Source organism: Podarcis pityusensis, assembly GCF_964106645.2.
Source record: "Podarcis pityusensis genome assembly, chromosome: 14".
In the NCBI taxonomy this organism is placed as follows: domain Eukaryota; kingdom Metazoa; phylum Chordata; class Lepidosauria; order Squamata; family Lacertidae; genus Podarcis; species Podarcis pityusensis.
Window position 1 is genome coordinate 2,528,897 of NC_138039.1, and position 17,444 is coordinate 2,546,340.

Genomic DNA, 17,444 nt, shown 5'->3' on the forward strand with positions numbered 1-17,444 from the left:
CACTCCCTCCTCCATTCCGGTGTGGCACCAACCTTGATAGTTTTGGTTTAGGGGATGATAGGGGCTCGTCAAAGTCTCTCAAGCGTTTTTTCTGACCCATGCTTTCCTCAGGCCAGAGATTATACGATTCTTAAAATAACATAACACTTGACACGCAATTAAGATAATGGCGTTCTCAACTCCTTTAGCAGCTAAAGCCAGCCCGCTGATACAAGAGAAACAAAGAGCAGCTTGCAGCAGTCTGGAGCAGGGCCAAATCTCTCAAAGAGTTTCCATAATATGCGGCTGCAGCAATTATAAAATACTTCAAAAACTGACTGAGTCAGTTGAGATAAAAGTATAAAAGATTAAAAGAAGATTAAAAGAAGTCCGAAGAGCACCGGTAAGCGCGTCTTACCTCGGCGCCATGTTGGCTCCTCCATCTATCTATCTATCTATCACCTCAGGTGCAGGCACCAGCTGAGTCTGCTCTGGCTCCTGAGGGGGTGGAGGACCCATTGCCTGCAGGTGCTCCACTCTCAGCCCCGTCAGAGGAAGCGGAGGTTGCCTCTGGGTCCGGTAACCCTCCAGCCTCTCTTGAGCTGCGGAGGCTCAGGGCAGAGAGGTGGAGGGAACTAAGTTCCCGCAGGAGGAGTGCTCGCCTGCAGGCCAGGAGAGGTGAGTCACCTGTGGACTGGGGCCGCACTATGCCTCGGGGCAGATAAAAGCTGGCCAGCCCCAGTCCCTGGTTGCGGGAGCAACATTGTTTGTAGCCTATTCCTGCCTGCACCCTGTTCTGCTCTTCTGCCAGAGTTCCTGACCTCACCTGACTCCCTGCCTTGGACCCAGCTTCAGCTTTGATGGACAGCCTCCATACCGCACCCTCAACCTCAGACTGGACTCGGACCTCGCCGCACGGTTAACCCTCGGGACCAGCACATATTTTCTAAACAAAACAACCTAACGATTTGACTCTTTTGCCTCCTCAGTATGTCCTGTTCTGCCTAATAACAGCAAGATCACCAAACAGCCAATGTCCTTAAGGGCAAAGGCAGCCGACTCTCAGGGCTGCATTTAGCCCTTTAAGAAACTTGGGGGAGCAAACCATCTCGGTCTGTGGGGGATCTTTCCTCAGCTTTCTTTCTCTGCTGTTTTATTTGTTTCTATGCTTAGGGCCGGGTGGATTTCCTGCAGCTGATGATCAACTCCCAGAAGTCCAACAGCGAGCACCAGAGCAACGGCTCGGATCCCTCCTATAAAGGTAATGCCACTCCTGGGAGTCAATTCAGTGTAACTTCGAGGTCTCTGAAACCGAAGGGAAACAAGCCCCAAAGATGTCAGTGAAGGTGCCAAGCAGATCTCACGGGGGAGGGCATTCCACAGATGGGGAGCCAGGACTGAAAAGGCCCTTTTGCGATTTAGGGATGAAGTTCTGATCCAGGTTGGCAGAATGACCAAAGCAAACAAAGCCAAGAGGCTCAGTGCATGGCGCTCATTCCCAGACTTCAGGGAATCAGTGTCCTCCCCTCCCCATTGGCAGTAGATAAGCAGAACAAAGGAAAAGGGGTCTTTTTACCAGTTAAAAACTTTAATGATCACAGCGAGAGAACAAAGAATCCATTTCCTAGGGATGGCGGTGCTCCCAATTAAGGGTTCCACCCACTTCCTCCCTAATCACTACCGCGTCTTGTAACCAGATCTTGTAACCGCTGTGCTTTCTGTGCTTCCACCTTATCAGCTCTTCTTGACCTTGGGCTGAGCAGTTGAATGCCTTCCAGAGACAGTGAATCTGTTAACTCTCTCCTCCCCAGTGTTTCTTCTCCTAGCTGTTCCCCATCCAGTATTTCCCAGCTTCTGCCTTCTGAACTATGTCCCTCTGCAAACCACTGTTCCAAATCTATACTGTCCTGCTCCTGGGAAGATTCAGGATTCTGATCAGGGGAGGCTCCCACCATTTCTCCTCAGTCCAGACCTCCTCAGCATGGTCCCTGACATTACCAATGCAGATCATTTCCCCACCTAGTATATGTGCTGCATTATTGGGGCTAATAATAATAATAATATATTTATACCCTGCCCACCTGACAGGGCTTCCCCAGCCACTCTGGGTGGCTTCAAACATAGTCTGAAAACACAACTAAGCATCAAATATTTGAAACTTCCCAATACAGGGCTGCCTTTAGGCCTGTCTTCGAAAGGTTGTTTAATTCTTTATCTCCTTGACATCTGATGGGAGGGTGTTCCAGAGGGTGGGTGCCACTACCGAGAAGGCCCTCTGCCTGGTTCCCATCTTGCAGTGAGGGAACTGCCAGAAGGCCCTCAGAGCTGGACCTCAGTGTCCGGGCTGGATGATGGGGGTGGAGATGCTCCCTTAGGTATATAGGACCGAGGCTGTTTAGGGCTTTAAAGGTTAGCACCAACACATTGAATTGTGCATGGAAACAGTCTAGATTAGTTGTAATTTCTGCTTCATCTTTCTGGCCTTTGTTTGTTTGCAGGCTTGACCGATGATGAAATCCTGGCCCAAGCCTTCACTTTTGTCTTTGGTGGATATGAAACCAACAGCAACTCTTTGGGCTATACGGCCTACTTTTTAGCCATTCACCCTGATGTCCAGCAGAAGCTTCAAGCTGAGATAGATACGATCCTGCCCAACAAGGTGAGAATGTGCAAGTTGCAAAGGTGAGTCTGGACTCAATGGAAAGGGTTTTGGGGGTCTGGAATTGTAGAACTGTAGAATTGGAAGGAACCCCCCTGGGGCATCTAGTCCACCCCCTGCAATACAGGAAACTCAACTATAGTATCCCTGGCAGATGGCCATCCAACCTCTGCTTAAAAACCTCCAAGGAGAGAGAGTCCAAAGCCTCCCATTGTTGAACAGCTCTTACTATCAGAAAGTTCTTCCAGATGTTGAGTTGGAATCTTTTTTCTTGTAACCTGTTGTCAAGTATGGGAGTTCCCCTCTCCCTTTTGGTAACTCAGCAATCAGAATTAAAGAGCATTTGTTAGGTTTACAGTGGTACCTTGGTTCTCAAACTTAATCCGTTCCAGAAGTCCATTCCAAAACCAAACTGTTCCAAAACCAGGGCGTGCTTTCCCATAGTGAGTAATGCAAAATGAATTAATCCATTCCAGACTTTTAAAAACAACCCCTAAAGCATGAATTTTACTGTCTAATGAGACCATTGATCCATAAAATGAAAGCAATAATCAATGTGCTATACTATAAAATAAAAAAGACAGTATTGTAGATGATAAAAATAAAATCCACCCCCCCTTATCTGCGCTGATGATAGTCATTGTTTGGATGGGGGGCTTTTATCCATTTCCGCTGTCAAACAGTCAATCAATCAGTAGCTGAGCTGGGTTCCACACAGTCACAAAAACAAATTAACCGAGAAAGCCTCAAAAACAAATATGCAAAATAAACAGCAAAACCAAAAGCGTCAAACTTAATCCATTCCGGAAGTCCATTTGACTTCCAAAATGTTCGAAAACTAAGGTGCAGCTTCTGATTGGTGCAGGCGCCCCGGAAACAATAGCCAGCAGCCGCATTGGATGTTTGGCTTCTAAAAAGTGTTCGAAAACTGGAACACTTCCTTCCGGGTTTTCGGCGTTTGAGAACCAAGTTGTTTGCAAACCAAGGTACCCTGTATAGTCCTTTTATTACAGCATTATGTTGCAAGCATAAACAGGCAACCCTCTGCAAAGATATCAGTTGCCTACTCTGACTCCTCCCCACTTCCGCAGCATGAAGCATGCCAAAGGAATGTCTCTCCTCTGCTGCATCTCCTTTGTTCTCTGACACGCTCGGACCTCCAAGTTCAGGGGGAGGGAGGGGGTTCTCCCCTACTTTCGAGTGATGTATCACCCAGCTGCTCCCTCCCTTCTGGTTGCTTAGCTACTATTTCATAGCTGGGTAGCTCCTCTCTCAACTGTGCAGCTTCTGTGTCTGCCTGTCTCTCTGCTTTTGGAAATGCTGGAAGCGGGGGGGGGGGTATTCCTCCTCTTCTGTTAGGAGCTGATCTCCCTGCAATTGCATTCCCCAATCTTCCGATCCAGACCAGCCCCTGACACCTGAAGCCATTGGTTCAAATTCTACCCTTCAGAGCAGGAGTATAGGAGATGGGTTTTGAGTTTTTTTAAAAAAAGAAAGATCAGTTGCATTAGCTTCCTTCCACCTGTGTTGGATATAGCCCAGAGAGTTTTCCCCATTCATGGACAGAAATCTTAGAATAAGGCTACCGAGAGCTTTCCTTCTGAAGGCCTCTGTGTCTGGGCTCCCCTGCTTTCCCCAAGAACTGCAGAAAGACGGAGCCCGATTTCAGATCCCACCAAGTACGACTAACCTTCCTCCTTGAATCACCCCAAAGGCTCCTCTCACCTACGATGCCATCATGCAACTGGAGTATCTTGACATGGTCCTGAACGAAACGCAAAGGCTGTATCCTTTTGGAGGGAGGCTCGAAAGGCTCTGCAAGAAAGATGTTGAAATCAATGGCGTCACTATCCCCAAAGGCACGTTGGTGATGATCCCACCCTACACGCTTCATCGGGACCCCGAATATTGGCCGGAACCTGAAGAGTTCAGACCTGAAAGGTAACAGCCCTGCCCTGAAAGGGGAAAAGAAGAAGCCGGGCTCAGGCTAACACCAGTAAAATTACAATAAAAACATAATGGGGGGGGGGGAACAATTTTAAAATACAGATTAAAATATAATTTAAAATGCAGCCTCATTTTAAAAATAGCCCATAGATCAAAACCATAAGGGGAGGGAAACATGAGGGTCAGACTGAGTCCATACCAAAGGCCAGGCGGAACAGCTCTGTCTTGCAGGCCCTGCAGAAAGATGTCAAGTCCCACAGGGCCCTGGTCTCTTGTGACAGAGCATTCCACCAAGTTGGGGCCACTACTGAAAAGGGCCTGGCCCTAGTTGAGACCAATCTAACCACCTTGCGGCCTGGGACCTCCAAAATGTTGTCATTTGTGGACCTTAAGGTCCTCCGCTGGGCATACCAGGAGAGGCGGTCCCGTAGGTACGAGGGTCCTACAAAACCAGCACCTTAAACCTGACCCTGTACTCCACCGGGAACCAGTGCAGTTGGTAAAGCACTGGATGAATGTGATCCCGTGGCAAGGACCCCATAAGGAGTCTCACCACGGCATTCTGCACCCGCTGGAGTTTATGGGTCAGTCTCAAGGGCTTTTTATTATTTATTTATACCCCACCCATCTGGCTGGGTTTCCCCAGCCGCTGTGGGCGGCTACCAACAGAATATTAAAATACAATAACCTATTAAACATTAAAAGCTTCCCTAAACAAGGCTGCCTTCAGATGTCTAAAAGTCTGGTAGTTGTTTTTCTCTTTGACATCTGAGATCTGCCCTTTCCGGTCCCTTATCCAGCCTCCATTTTTCTTGTCTCTGTGAATGCAACCAGGTTCAGCAAAGAGAACAAGGACAAAATAGATCCCTACACGTACCTGCCCTTTGGAGCTGGTCCCCGGAACTGCCTGGGAATGCGCTTTGCTCTCGTCACGATGAAGGTGGCAATTGCAATCTTGATGCAGCATTTCTCCTTCAGTGTCTGCAGGGAAACACCGGTGAGGAGGCTGGATGTCTGGCACACCTCCGTGTGGAAAGGGAGGGGGAGGTTTTCCTGATCTTGTCTTGATCTCCTCCATCTTCTCCTGTTATGCAAGAGCCTTTTCCTTCGGAGAAGTGGGTGGCCGTAAGGTAACAGGGACTACAGTGGATGCTCGGGTTGCGAACATGATCCGTGCGGGAAGCACATCCGCAACCCACAGTGTCTGCAACCCGCAGTGCTGCGTCTGTGCACACGCGGGTTGTGGTTCGGCGCTTCTGCGCACGCACAAAGTGTGATTTAGCACTACTGCGCATGTGCAAGCGCCAAAACCAGGAAGTAACCTGTTCCGGTACTTCCGGGTTCAGCGCGGTGCGCAACCCGAAATCGCGCAACCTGAAGCATCTGTAACCTGAGGTATGACTGTATAATGCAATTTGGGAAAAGGAGCAAGATGGACATTGTCTTCACCTGGGGCAGCAGTAGGGGATCCTGCATTTAAGAAACACTGCCACTTGTGTTTTCCAACCCCTATGCAGTGGCGGAGCAAGCCGATTGGGTGCCTGGGGTGACATGTGTGCCTTGCGCCCAGGGGTGGGGACAACCAGGGCAGGACACTCCGTGGGGCCTCCAAGGAGTCTACCTGTCTCCTCCCACTCAGCCACCCTATAGCTCAGGGGAAGGTGGCGCAAGGACTGTTTGGGGCAGCCTGGAGCCTGCGGGCGCCCAAGCCACCGCGTCACTCCCAGGAGAGACACATGGCTTGGGTGCGCTGCAGGCCCCACAGTGAGTGCCGCCTGACATTTTGTCACCCCCCTCAGTGGTGACACCCGGGATGACCTGCCCCCACCGCACCCCCTTTCCTCTGCCCCTGCCCCTGTGCTGTAACCTGCAGCCTGTGCAAGTTTATCACTGGCTCTGTAATTAAACCCCAAATAATGACTGCTTTTCATCCTTCACTGCTATGATGAATGCCTCTTACAACTTTTTGTTTTATTGGTGTATTTTGGTGTATTACAATGCTCTGTTTTTTTTTTTTTTTTTAATGTTTTCTTTGGGCTAACAACAAAAGCAGAAATGTGCACCAGGCTGCTAGAATAAAAATAAAAGGCTGAGTATACCTTTAAACAGAGAATGAAATAAAACTCATTATTGTCATGGGTGGGATGAATCTTAAAGAGGAATAATATAATATATTATTGAATCAATTAAACCCGTTGATAAGCTGAGGGAGGCGACAGACCACATTTTTCTTATTGACATAAGTAATGAAATCAAACCAAACCTTTGTGAATCTATCCTCTTCACATTGCCCCCTGGAAATGTGTAGTTTGTTGGTCAACTTATCAGGGAAGTTCCCAAATATTGGAATACTAAAAAGAAATGTTGGCTCCATTTGGATGTCTCCAAAAATGAGTCACTGTGGCTCTAATATCTTAAGTTCAGTATATTAAGTATATTATAGGTAAGTACAGTATATTGAGACCAGCTTCTCCCAAAATAGATAAAAGCGCAAGCTGGGGAGAACGGGTATTATAACAATTCAAAATTGTATGGATTTCTTTAAAAACCACATTTACCGAATTTTAGAAAGGCCTGAGTCTTACGTTTCTGCACTTGGGAACTGCTCTCTGGTGGCACATCCAGGGAGAGTTTGCCACATGGTGCTCACACGGGGAGTTGTTTGGAGCGGCTTTACAGCTCGCCTCTGATGCGCAGGTGCTGAAAGCAGCACCTGTGAAGTCTTTGCAACTCTGGTGCAGAATCAGAACCATCACCGCATCTGCCACTGGGATTATTTAATAGATAAGTTGAGGGCAATTTAAAGTTTGCTGAGTCGAAAGAAGAAATAACGTCTTCGCTCTATGCATCGACGGTGATCTGAGACCATGTCTGACAACCACTGAACTCCACATTGTCCTCCTCCTTGGCAAAACATGAGGTCAGTCATCCCACGGAGTCTTGGCAAAATTGATGGACTTTAGCATGAACACAAGTATGAAAAGTATTTATAGTGCTTTAACACTGCTCGCATAACCATCCATTTGCAGAATGCATTTGTATAACTTATAAAGCAGTATCCTGCCATTGGAAGGTTGCTGTTATTACATTCCCATAAACAAGAGAGTGGGTAACTTTGTAAGCGCAACGAATCGTTCAACCAAGTCTATATTAATAGGAATGCTGAAAAATGCTTAGTTTGGATGCCTCAAGTTATAAACAGGCAAACATTGCAGTTAAACTGCATGAAACTGAGCACTGTTGAAGGCGAGAGATCCAAATTCATGTGACAATAAAATGTTGGGCCACCGTACTAGGTTAATTTGAGCTTGGAGCTTGTCACATCAAAAAGGTTGGGAACCCCTGGTGTAGTGGTTAGAGTGATGGACTAGGGCTTGGGTGACCTCAGAGAGCAGGGATTGAATCCCCACTCAGCCACAAAAACTCACTAGGTGACATAAGAACATAAGATCCAGCTGCATCAGGCCAGTGGCCCATCTAGTCCAGCATCCTGTTCTCACAGTGGCCAAAGGGTTGCCTGTGGGAAGCCAGCATGCAGGATTCGAGCACAAGACCATTCTCCCCTCCTGTGGTTTCCATCAGCTGCTATTCAGAAGCATGGCTGCTTCCAACTGTGGAGATGGTGCAAAGCCACCATGGCTAGTGGCCATCAGTAGCTCTCCGGCCATCAGTTTGTTTTGTTGGTTGGCATCCATCTGTCTCGGGAGACAATGGAGGAGTGTGCCTTGGGGGGTGAAGTCAAACCACTGAAGAGTTGCAGCGCCTGCTGTGGCTGTAGAGACTGATACAGGAGAGACATGCTGTATTGCAGTCAGGGCGGATGAAGTTGTCCGGTTATACCGCTGCAGATGCACCAGGCCGTTTCCTTCCTTCCTTCCTTCCTTCCTTCCTTCCTTCCTTCCTTCCTTCCCCCCCACTTACTAAATTGCAGGTTATCTCCTGGTCCGGTTCAAGGGCGATCGAAGTCCCGGCAGGGGACGTCAGGACCAGGGGCAAGATGGCGGGGTGGGAGCAGGAACGGGGGTCCAGAAGCCAGGAGTCAGGAAGCCAAGGGTCCGAGGGTCAGGAAGCAAGGAGTTATGAAGTCAGGGGTCCGAGGGTCAGGAAGCAGGGAGTCAAGAAGCTGAGGTTCAAGGATCAGGAAGCAAGAACCCAAACACAGCAAGGCAGGAAGCGTGTTGCTGTGGCAAAGAGCCGAAGGGAAATGCTGACCTTATATCCCTTCCCAGCTCTTGCCACCAGGTGCTGTGAGTTACCAATGGGCCTCACCTGTGAGGCCACGCCTTGCCCCTTCAGAACAAACTTAGGAAGGCCCCACTCCTGCAAAGTCCTATTGGTCACAGGGCCTGGCTCCTGAACGCACACCTGACACCTTCCGAGCGACCCTTATTTTCAGAAAGCTCTTCCTACCATTCCCTTCACACCATAAGACTGTGATCTTACAAATCAGGGGTGGGTTTCTCTGGAGGACTCTCAGGTGCTGTTAGACCCCACTTCCCATGGTCCCTAACCATTAGCCATGGGACCCGGGGCTGAAGGGAATTAGAGCCCAACCACTTCTGGAACATAGCAGGACCCCCACCCTTGCTGTCAAGATTTGCTGGTGCTTAAGCTGGGTCTAATGGTTTCCTAAGTGCTCTCTTTCCCTTTTCATCCTGCTGCAGATTCCTCTGGAGATGAGCAACGAAGCCTTCTTAGTGCCAAAGAAACCAATAGTTCTGAAGCTGGTGCCACGAGGTGATCCCCGGGAGAAGGGGGAGTGAAGCCTGGCCCTGGACCTTGGTAGAAGATGCAGAAGCCTCAGGTGTTGCTTTGAGAAGTTCCCCCTCTGCAAAAACTTCAGATAGTTCCAGAGAATTGGATTGATTCGCAAACTGAAACAGAGCTCTCTGAAAATTCGTGCATCTCTGAATTTGGCACTGTGGTTTTCCAGCCAAAAAATGCACACAAAATGGGAGTCATTAGTACATCGCCAAAAATGTGTATCTTGGTGAAAGTAGCATTAAAAGATGTGTTCCATTAAGGAAAAACCAAAATGCTTGCATTGTATTCAGGCTTGCCAAAATATTTGCACTGTGAAACAGTCATACAAAAGTGTGTCTACTAGGAGAAAGGGGCACCAGAAATATGTACAAATGTTCATGCAAACCCCTCTGTGGAAATGGGGTAAAGCACACGTAAGAAAGTGGGAAACCTAAATTCTCAGATTTTTCCATCCCCTAACATTCCTTATTTGCCTGATCTGTCGCTTCTATTGTTTCAAGGCTGTTTTGGAGATTTTTTTAAACAATATTATATATATTTGGTTGCAAGGCATCTTGGAAATTCTTGTACTATAAAGTAGATTTAAAAAGCCCCCTTTTAAAACCAGATCATCAATGATGATTAATTGGAGCATGCCCAGCCTACAATTTTGTATCAGTCCGAGACCAGTTTACCAGTCTTGGCTTCCCCCATGGAATTCTGGGAACTGTAGTTTGGGGAGGGTGCTGAGGAGATTTCGTTAAGGGATCCATATAGAACACATGCAACTTGAATTCCTCAGGGTTGCTTGGGAAGAAAGAATCACTATGGCATCAAATCATGTCCACTGAATGACCGGAAACTCAATCGGTGCAGGCCAGGATTGCAAAAACCCCTTCCTAGAATTGACACACATCACAGTCCTGGGTAATGTGATTTATTTGGGTCCCTGTGACTCAGATGCATTCTTTCAAAACTTTGTGTGAGGAAATGCACTTGCAGAAACAGGACCCATCCACCAGTGCAAACCCAATTTAAATACCACTCTGGAGAGAAATAAGATCTGCTGTGGTTTAGTAGATTAAACTTCCCTTGTTAAATGCAGGTTTCAGCTTTCACATTCTGTAGTTTGTTGAGTTGTTAGAGTCACCTAACAGTGTGTAAAACTGGGTCTGGAAACAGCTCAGAAGCTGTAGTTGCAGTTGGTAAAAGACCCGTGTAATGTGATCTGCCTTTGGCACGATATACACTACAGTACACTGACGCCTGGTATAGGGGGTGCTTGGGACTCCTGCCCCCTCAATATTTTGAATCGAGGGCCGTGTGAACAAACCCTAATTTCATGGCTACAAGAGCATGAACAACTGAGACCAGTTGGGTTGTAGCTGGCACATCAGTCTAAGATGGTACGAGCGTCTCTGTGCCGTGGAAGCAACCTGTGATTTTCTGTGACCTCCTTGTTGCACCATATAGCATGCTCCAGTAGCCTTTGGCTGCATGCACACATCCTCATTTGTAGCACCGAAATGTGGTTTTCCTCAATCTGGAATCACTCATGCTTAGCCTCAAAATGCTGCTTTCCATCTAGACCGGTTCTTAATCCTGGCTTCCATAAGGGTGTGAGTGTATACATTTGAAAACCCTTCTCTTGATGAAATAAACTGCAACCTTTTCCTTCCTGAGCACAACCAAGGTGAATGAAGAAGAAAGCTGTGATTGTGGTCTTGGCATAGAAACATCCACAATGTCATTGGATGTTAAGAATAGGTCAGCAATAAAATCTTCAAAAAATGCCCCCCCTGCATTGTCCTTGCAAGCTGGCACCTCTGGCCCTAACAGTCCCCCCCCCCCCGAAAAATTTCACCGCATGCTACTGGCAAGAAGGCACCTGAGACAAGACACCCTCTCTCCAATTTCACCTCTGTGACAAGCAGAACTCCCCTGGCCTCTTTTCACATCAAACATAGCAAGCTTGTTCGGAGTCAGCCTGCCAGACATCAGAGCAAAGGTGAACAGATCGCAAAAGATATTGTGAAATTTTAATTTTTGTCCTTTGAGCTCCAGCCCTGAAAGAGAATAGAAATTCAAACAAACACGGTAGCAACAGGTTGTTATTTTTTTAAAAAGCCATGTGAGAGTTTTAATTCAGTTAAACAAAAAACAAAAAAAACCCCCAGAAATTACAGTGTTAGGTATATTCAGCCAGGTAAACCCAAGGTCATTACATAATAGGTTACTTATTAACGGCAGCAAGAATATTGATAGCCAGAGATTGAAAAGAAGCGAAGGGTACCAATGTACCAAAAACGGTATCACATAATTTGGGAGACGGCACTTTGTGGGAAATGGACACAAACAATTTGTGAGGGCAACCAGCATCCCCCCCACCCTGAACGACTTTTAAAGCAGACTAGTGGCTGTTTATTCTGCCCAAGAACAAAGACTGCAGGACAAAGTGTACCTGTCACATTTCGTATTATGCGGCTGTGCTAACACTTCCCTTTATATTGACTGCAGCAGGGCTTTTTCCCAGGGGGAACTCCCAGGAACTCAGTTCCACCACCTCTCAGGTGGGTTCTGGCACCTGTCAGGTCGGCACCTAAGAGAAATTCCTGGTGAGTTCCATCATCTCTTTTTCTAGAAAAACAGCCCTGGACAGCAGCAACGATTGGACTCTTTCTGCTCCAGGGCTTATGAACTCTCCTGTTTTTATTTTGATCTCACCTTGCCAACAAAGGTCCATATAGTTAAAGCTATGGTTTTCCCAGTAGTGATGTATGGAAGTGAGAGCTGGACCATAAAGAAGGCTGATCGCCGAAGAATTGATGCTTTTGAATTATGGTGCTGGAGGAGACTCTTGAGAGTCCCGTGGACTGCAAGAAGATCAAACCTATCCATTCTGAAGGAAATCAGCCCTGAGTGCTCACTGGAAGGACAGATCCTGAAGCTGAGGCTCCAAGACTTTGGCCACTGCGTGAGAAGAGAAGACTCCCTGGAAAAGACCCTGATGTTGGGAAAGATGGAGGGCACAAGGAGAAGGGGACGACAGAGGACAAGATGGTTGGACAGTGTTCTCGAAGCTACCAGCATGAGTTTGACCAAACCGTGGGAGGCAGTGGAAGACAGGAGGGCCTGGCGTGCTCTGGTCCATGGGGTCACGAAGAGTCGGACACGACTAAACGACTACACAACAACATCAACATGCCTTCAGGTTGGGAGGGGAAGGTGAGATGCTGAGTTTGGCATTTTCATCTTTTCACATATAACAACATACACACACATGCAAGAATAAAAATAATGATTTTTTTTAAAAAAGTACAGCAAAAACACACAAACACAAGGGTGTTTGCTATAGATAAAGTTGTGGCAACTCTAATTGCAGAATAAGGCAGTGGGATTCTGGGCTGCCCCACTTCCACTGGGCTGGGTCTTCTCCAGAGAGAAAGACTCCTGCATTAAATGATGCACGTCGGGGAGAAGGACAGGCTAAAGTTCAGCAGTTATGAATACCTGAACGAGGGGATTTCAGCTGCACTTCTGTGTGCTCTTTGTCTTAAGACGTCACGTGACTATGTTCATTGCAGATCACTGCAGATATCATCCATTATTTTATTTATTTATCGAGAAGCATTTGTATTCTGCATAATGAAAAAAGATATATCTCTCAAGCGGTGTACACAAAGCAATTAAATATGATTAATTCCTCCTCTCCATGCATTGAGGTCCTGATCAGTTTACGCAGTAAGCTTATGGTTCAGGGAGCGCGTGAAGAATCCTCTCATAGAGAACAGGTACCCTGGAGAGAAGGAGCAAGCGATTAAACCAGCTTAAATCTGTGGTGTAGATATATCATTGTTATTACTTATTTATTGCATCCATAGCACACCTTTTCCTCCAGGTTGATGCACCTGTGTTTTGGTGCCTCCTGCTAAAAAGCCCCAAACCATTTTCTTCCTTACTCTTAATCCAGGATTTACGAGGACTGACAACCTATATTAGCCATACTGGATTCGGCTATTACAAAAGCCATCCTTGTGAAAAAGTGCTACACCACTTTGGCTTCCTGGCGTAGGGATGACAGAGAGGGAGCCAGTTTGACCTCTCTCAGGAGGGGATCCCATAATCTGGGAGCAGCCACAGAAAAGGCTCTCCATGCACCCACAAAAATTTTTTTTATTCATTTTTATTTTTCATTCATTACATACATCTCAAATTCTTAACGTTTACTATATATTCCTCACTCCCTCCCCTCCAGGGCTTCCCCCAACTTCCGCTTCTGGTTTGTTTCTCTTTTCACCCACTTTGCTATCTCCTAACAGAAAAAATTATTAATAAGATAACATCAAGCCTTAAAACATGAAAATAAAAGGTAAACACACCATAATATTTCACTATCTTCTAAACATTTTCTAGTACTAATAATGTGAATGTTTATTTAAATCCTGCCATCAAGTCTATTGATTTTCTTTGTTTCTACAAATATAATATAAATGGTTCCCATTCTTTTTCAAAGTCGCTGTTGTCTTTTTCTCTTAGCCTTTCTGTCATTTTTGCCAGTTCTGCATGGTTCATCAACTTCTCTTGCCATTGTTCTTTAGTTGGTATTTCTCCAGTCTTCCAATTTTGTGCAATCAACATTCTTGCTGCTTTGGTGGGGGACTGTAGTCTGCTGTAGTGTAGAGGACTAAATAAAGTCCTCATTTCTGTTGGTATGTCTTGGCCTAAAATACCTAGCAAAAAGGCTTCTGGTTTTTTTTACGAAAGTTATTTTCAACATTTTCTTCAATTCATTGTATATCATTTCCCAGTAGGCTTTTACTTTTTTACAATCCCACCATATTTGATAAAACATACCTTCTGTTTCACATCTCCAACACTCTTTCTTTTTGTTTTTATACATTTTTGCCAATTTAACCGGTGATAAATACCATCTATACATCATTTTCATATAATTCTCTCTCAATAATATACAATCTGTAAATTTCAAATTTACTTTCCACAATTTTATCCAGTCCTGAAATTGCATATTATGTCCTACATCTTGCGCCCATTTGAATATTACTCCATGAACCACACTTCTGATATTGATGGGACTGAAAGAAGGTGCTCACCTGGGGATCTTAGCACCTTAAGGTGGCAACCTGTACCAGCCAGGGGGCAAGCGTTGAAGGCAGGGGAAGCTTCAGAGCTGGAGGAAGAGGCAGGCCAGGCAAGCCAAGAGCCAGGTGCTTCCCCACCTTCTCCTGCACCACTGTCTCCCAGAGAGGAGGAGGCAGAGGAGGCTTCCATGCAGGAAAATCTTCATGGCTTTGTGTGCAGACCATAGGGTCCCATAAATAGGTGGAGGGGGAGCGCCCCCTGTTGCTGCAGCTGCTCCATTGTGCTCAGATTTGGGAATAGCTGCCTAGATTCTATGGGAATGTTCAGGGTGCCAGGAGAGGCTTTCTTGTTTATTAATATCCTTCCTAACTTGCACCAGCAAGTTCCTTCACTTAGCAGAGTTTCACATCCCCCTTCTCACACAGCAGAAAACTTGTCGTGTGAGTTTCTTAAGGCAATACGCAATCTGGCTTGTCCAGATTGAAAGGTGTTCTAATATTTTCCTGGTAAGACCCCTTGAATCCCTCCTAAAAGAATAAAGACACCACAGTCTTATTCATAAGTAACAATAAGAAAGTTTACTTACACTCAGACAGAGCACAGTGTGATCCCTGAAGGCAGGCTTTAGGGTTACAGTTCCAAACATATACAAAAAGGTTTACCCCATAAGGAGATTTACCTAGTAACTGCAGGCTAGCAGTCCAGCAGTTCACAGGATGAACGGAAGATGGAAAAGAGAGTGGCAGCTTGCCTTTTCCTTTTACACGCCCACCCACTAGTCACATGCAAGTAAAGATGCCGCAGGCCAGGAGGAACGGGAAGTTCTGACTGGCTGGACCAAACATCCCCTTGCACGTCCACTCTAGGAAAACAAGGAATGTTGTACTTGACTGCTCTCAGTGGATTATATCCCACAGATTCTAGATGGGAATGTGTGGGTATCCAGAGCTTTGGAAGAAACTGTGTTACCTTTGACAATAAAGAGTTAAGTCTCTGCCGTGTGCTTTCCTTAACTGGCAAGTGTCCTTGACACGTAAGTTGCCTTCTGCCTGTGCAGCTGTTGAATGCAACCGATGGAGATTTTCACATTCATGGACAGAAATCTCAGAACAAGGCCACCTCAACTGAGATCTTTCCCTCTGAAGGTCTCTGTGTCAGGCTGGTTCAGGGTCCCACCGGTTCCAGCTAACCTTCCCCCTTGAATCACCCCAAAGGCTCCTCTCACATACGATGACATCATGCAACTGGAATATCTTGACGTGGTCCTGAATGAAACGCAAAGGCTGTATCCCATTGGAGGATGGATTGAAAGGACCTGGAAGAAAGATGTAGAAATCAATGGGGTGACTATCCTGAAGGACAGGATGGTGATCATCCCTCCCTAATGGGTGTCATCAGTGCATTGTCAGTGAAGAATTCAAGCAAAAATGTGTATCTTTGTGAAAGTAACATTAAAAGATGTGTTCTGTACAGGAAAAACTAAAATGCTTTCATTCTATCCAGGTTTGCCAAGATTTAGTTTACTTATTTTATTTATTAAATTTGCATATTGCCCTTCATGACGCCTTGCAGTGTGATGAAGTCATCTTGGAAACAACTCAGAAGTAGTTGCCATTGGAAAAACACCTGTGTAATATGACCACAGCACTTGTTCCCAGGATACAACCTTGGAAATGTATTTTGAATGATCTCCCTTTTGCAGAGTATAACGTACTACGGTAGCCTTTAGCTGCAGGCACACAAACCCATTTGTAGCACAAAAATGTAGTTTTTTCTCAATTCAGAATCGTTCATGGTCGTCTTCAACATGCTGCTCTCAAGCTATTAAATCATCATAATAATTTTATTATTTGTACCCCTCCCATCTGATTCAATATGGTTATTGATACACATTTGAAACCACTCCTTGAAGAAATAATCCACACCTTTCCCTCCCTGCAGTGATTGCATTCTTGGTATAGGCCTACCCACAATGCCATTGGGCAGGTCTGGGTACACACACCTCATGGGTGAGACTACCTACATATTTTTTTCAAATTGACACACTGTGGGGGATTGCAGAACCAATCTGCATTGAACTTTTGTTTTTGGAATGGAAGCAGTTTATTATGAAGCATTTCAAATGGAGAGCTAGATTGTGTGTTGGCTATAAAGGAAAAAGAACTAGTATCCTCCATTGGTCCCAGAATACCATGCCATGATGTCATGGACTGGCTGGATGCAGAGGAGGGGGGGGAGGCACCAGCTGGGGAGACCCCAAGGAAACCCCCAGGGAAGGAAGCTCAGAGCCAGGGGATCGGTGGTGGCATGAAGACGAGTAGTCAGAGGGAGAGGAGGGAGCTGAATGGGAGGAGGAGGTGTCAGAAGCGGAAGAGGCAACAGGGTTTAGTGAGCAGGAAGAGGCTGTGGCAGAGAGCAGTCCAGAAGTGGAGGCAGACGCAGAGGCTGGAGAGGAGGTGGACCAAGAGGCAGAGATAAAGCAGACTGCTGAAGAAGCCAGGGGATTTTTCCCTCCTGTTGCAAATAACACGTGTTGTTCAGGGTGCATTTAAATATCCACGTTATAGTTATGCAACCTCTGTTGGGAAAGCCTCCAAGGAAGGAGAGTCCACCACCTTTGGAGGTAGACTGTTCCACTGTTCCACTGTCAAACAGTTCTTACAGTCAAAACATTCTCCCTAAGGTTTCGAAGGAATTTCCTTTCTTGTAACTTGAATCCATCAGTTTGGGTGCTCACCTCCAGAGCAGTAGAAAGCAATCTTGCTCCATCTTCCAGGCACTTTGATAAGGCAACTGTACCCCATAAAAGGCGGCCAAATGATACAGCCCCTTCGTTTTTCAGAGATCTGAAGGGCACCAGGTGAGCGAAAGCTGTTCTGTAGTAAAAGGAATCAGAAGATGACATCATGCATCTCCTGGAGCGCTTGGCAGGAGATGTTTTTACATAAGAAGGCAGCCAAGGCAACACACCCTCTCTCAGTCCTTGCCTCTTCTGTGAAAGCAGAACTCACCTGCC

The 17,444-nt window shown here is 46.3% G+C and overlaps 2 protein-coding genes and 1 long non-coding RNA gene across 3 annotated transcripts in view; 2 read left to right on the forward strand and 1 right to left on the reverse strand.

Moving 5' to 3' along the window:
* The window catches only part of LOC308462994 (cytochrome P450 3A12-like), a 29,205-nt gene extending 19,584 nt beyond the window's left edge, over positions 1–9,621 (forward strand). The window contains exons 9-13 of the mRNA XM_080981113.1: positions 1,153–1,240; positions 2,478–2,638; positions 4,353–4,579; positions 5,420–5,582; positions 9,250–9,621. Of these exons, the coding sequence (XP_080837239.1) occupies positions 1,153–1,240; positions 2,478–2,638; positions 4,353–4,579; positions 5,420–5,582; positions 9,250–9,348 (738 nt within the window). The 3' untranslated portion in view covers positions 9,349–9,621. The remainder of the gene's footprint in view (positions 1–1,152; positions 1,241–2,477; positions 2,639–4,352; positions 4,580–5,419; positions 5,583–9,249) is intronic.
* Positions 532–17,444, forward strand: part of LOC308462996 (cytochrome P450 3A9-like) — a 96,263-nt gene continuing 79,350 nt past the window's right edge. Inside the window, exon 1 of the mRNA XM_080981116.1 lies at positions 532–537. The gene's annotated coding sequence lies outside the window, so the exon portion shown is untranslated. The remainder of the gene's footprint in view (positions 538–17,444) is intronic.
* Positions 14,981–17,390, reverse strand: LOC308463122. The gene is made up of 2 exons (XR_013979454.1): positions 17,166–17,390; positions 14,981–15,743 (listed from the first exon to the last, which is right to left on the reverse strand). It is a non-coding gene; the product is annotated as an uncharacterized lncRNA (long non-coding RNA).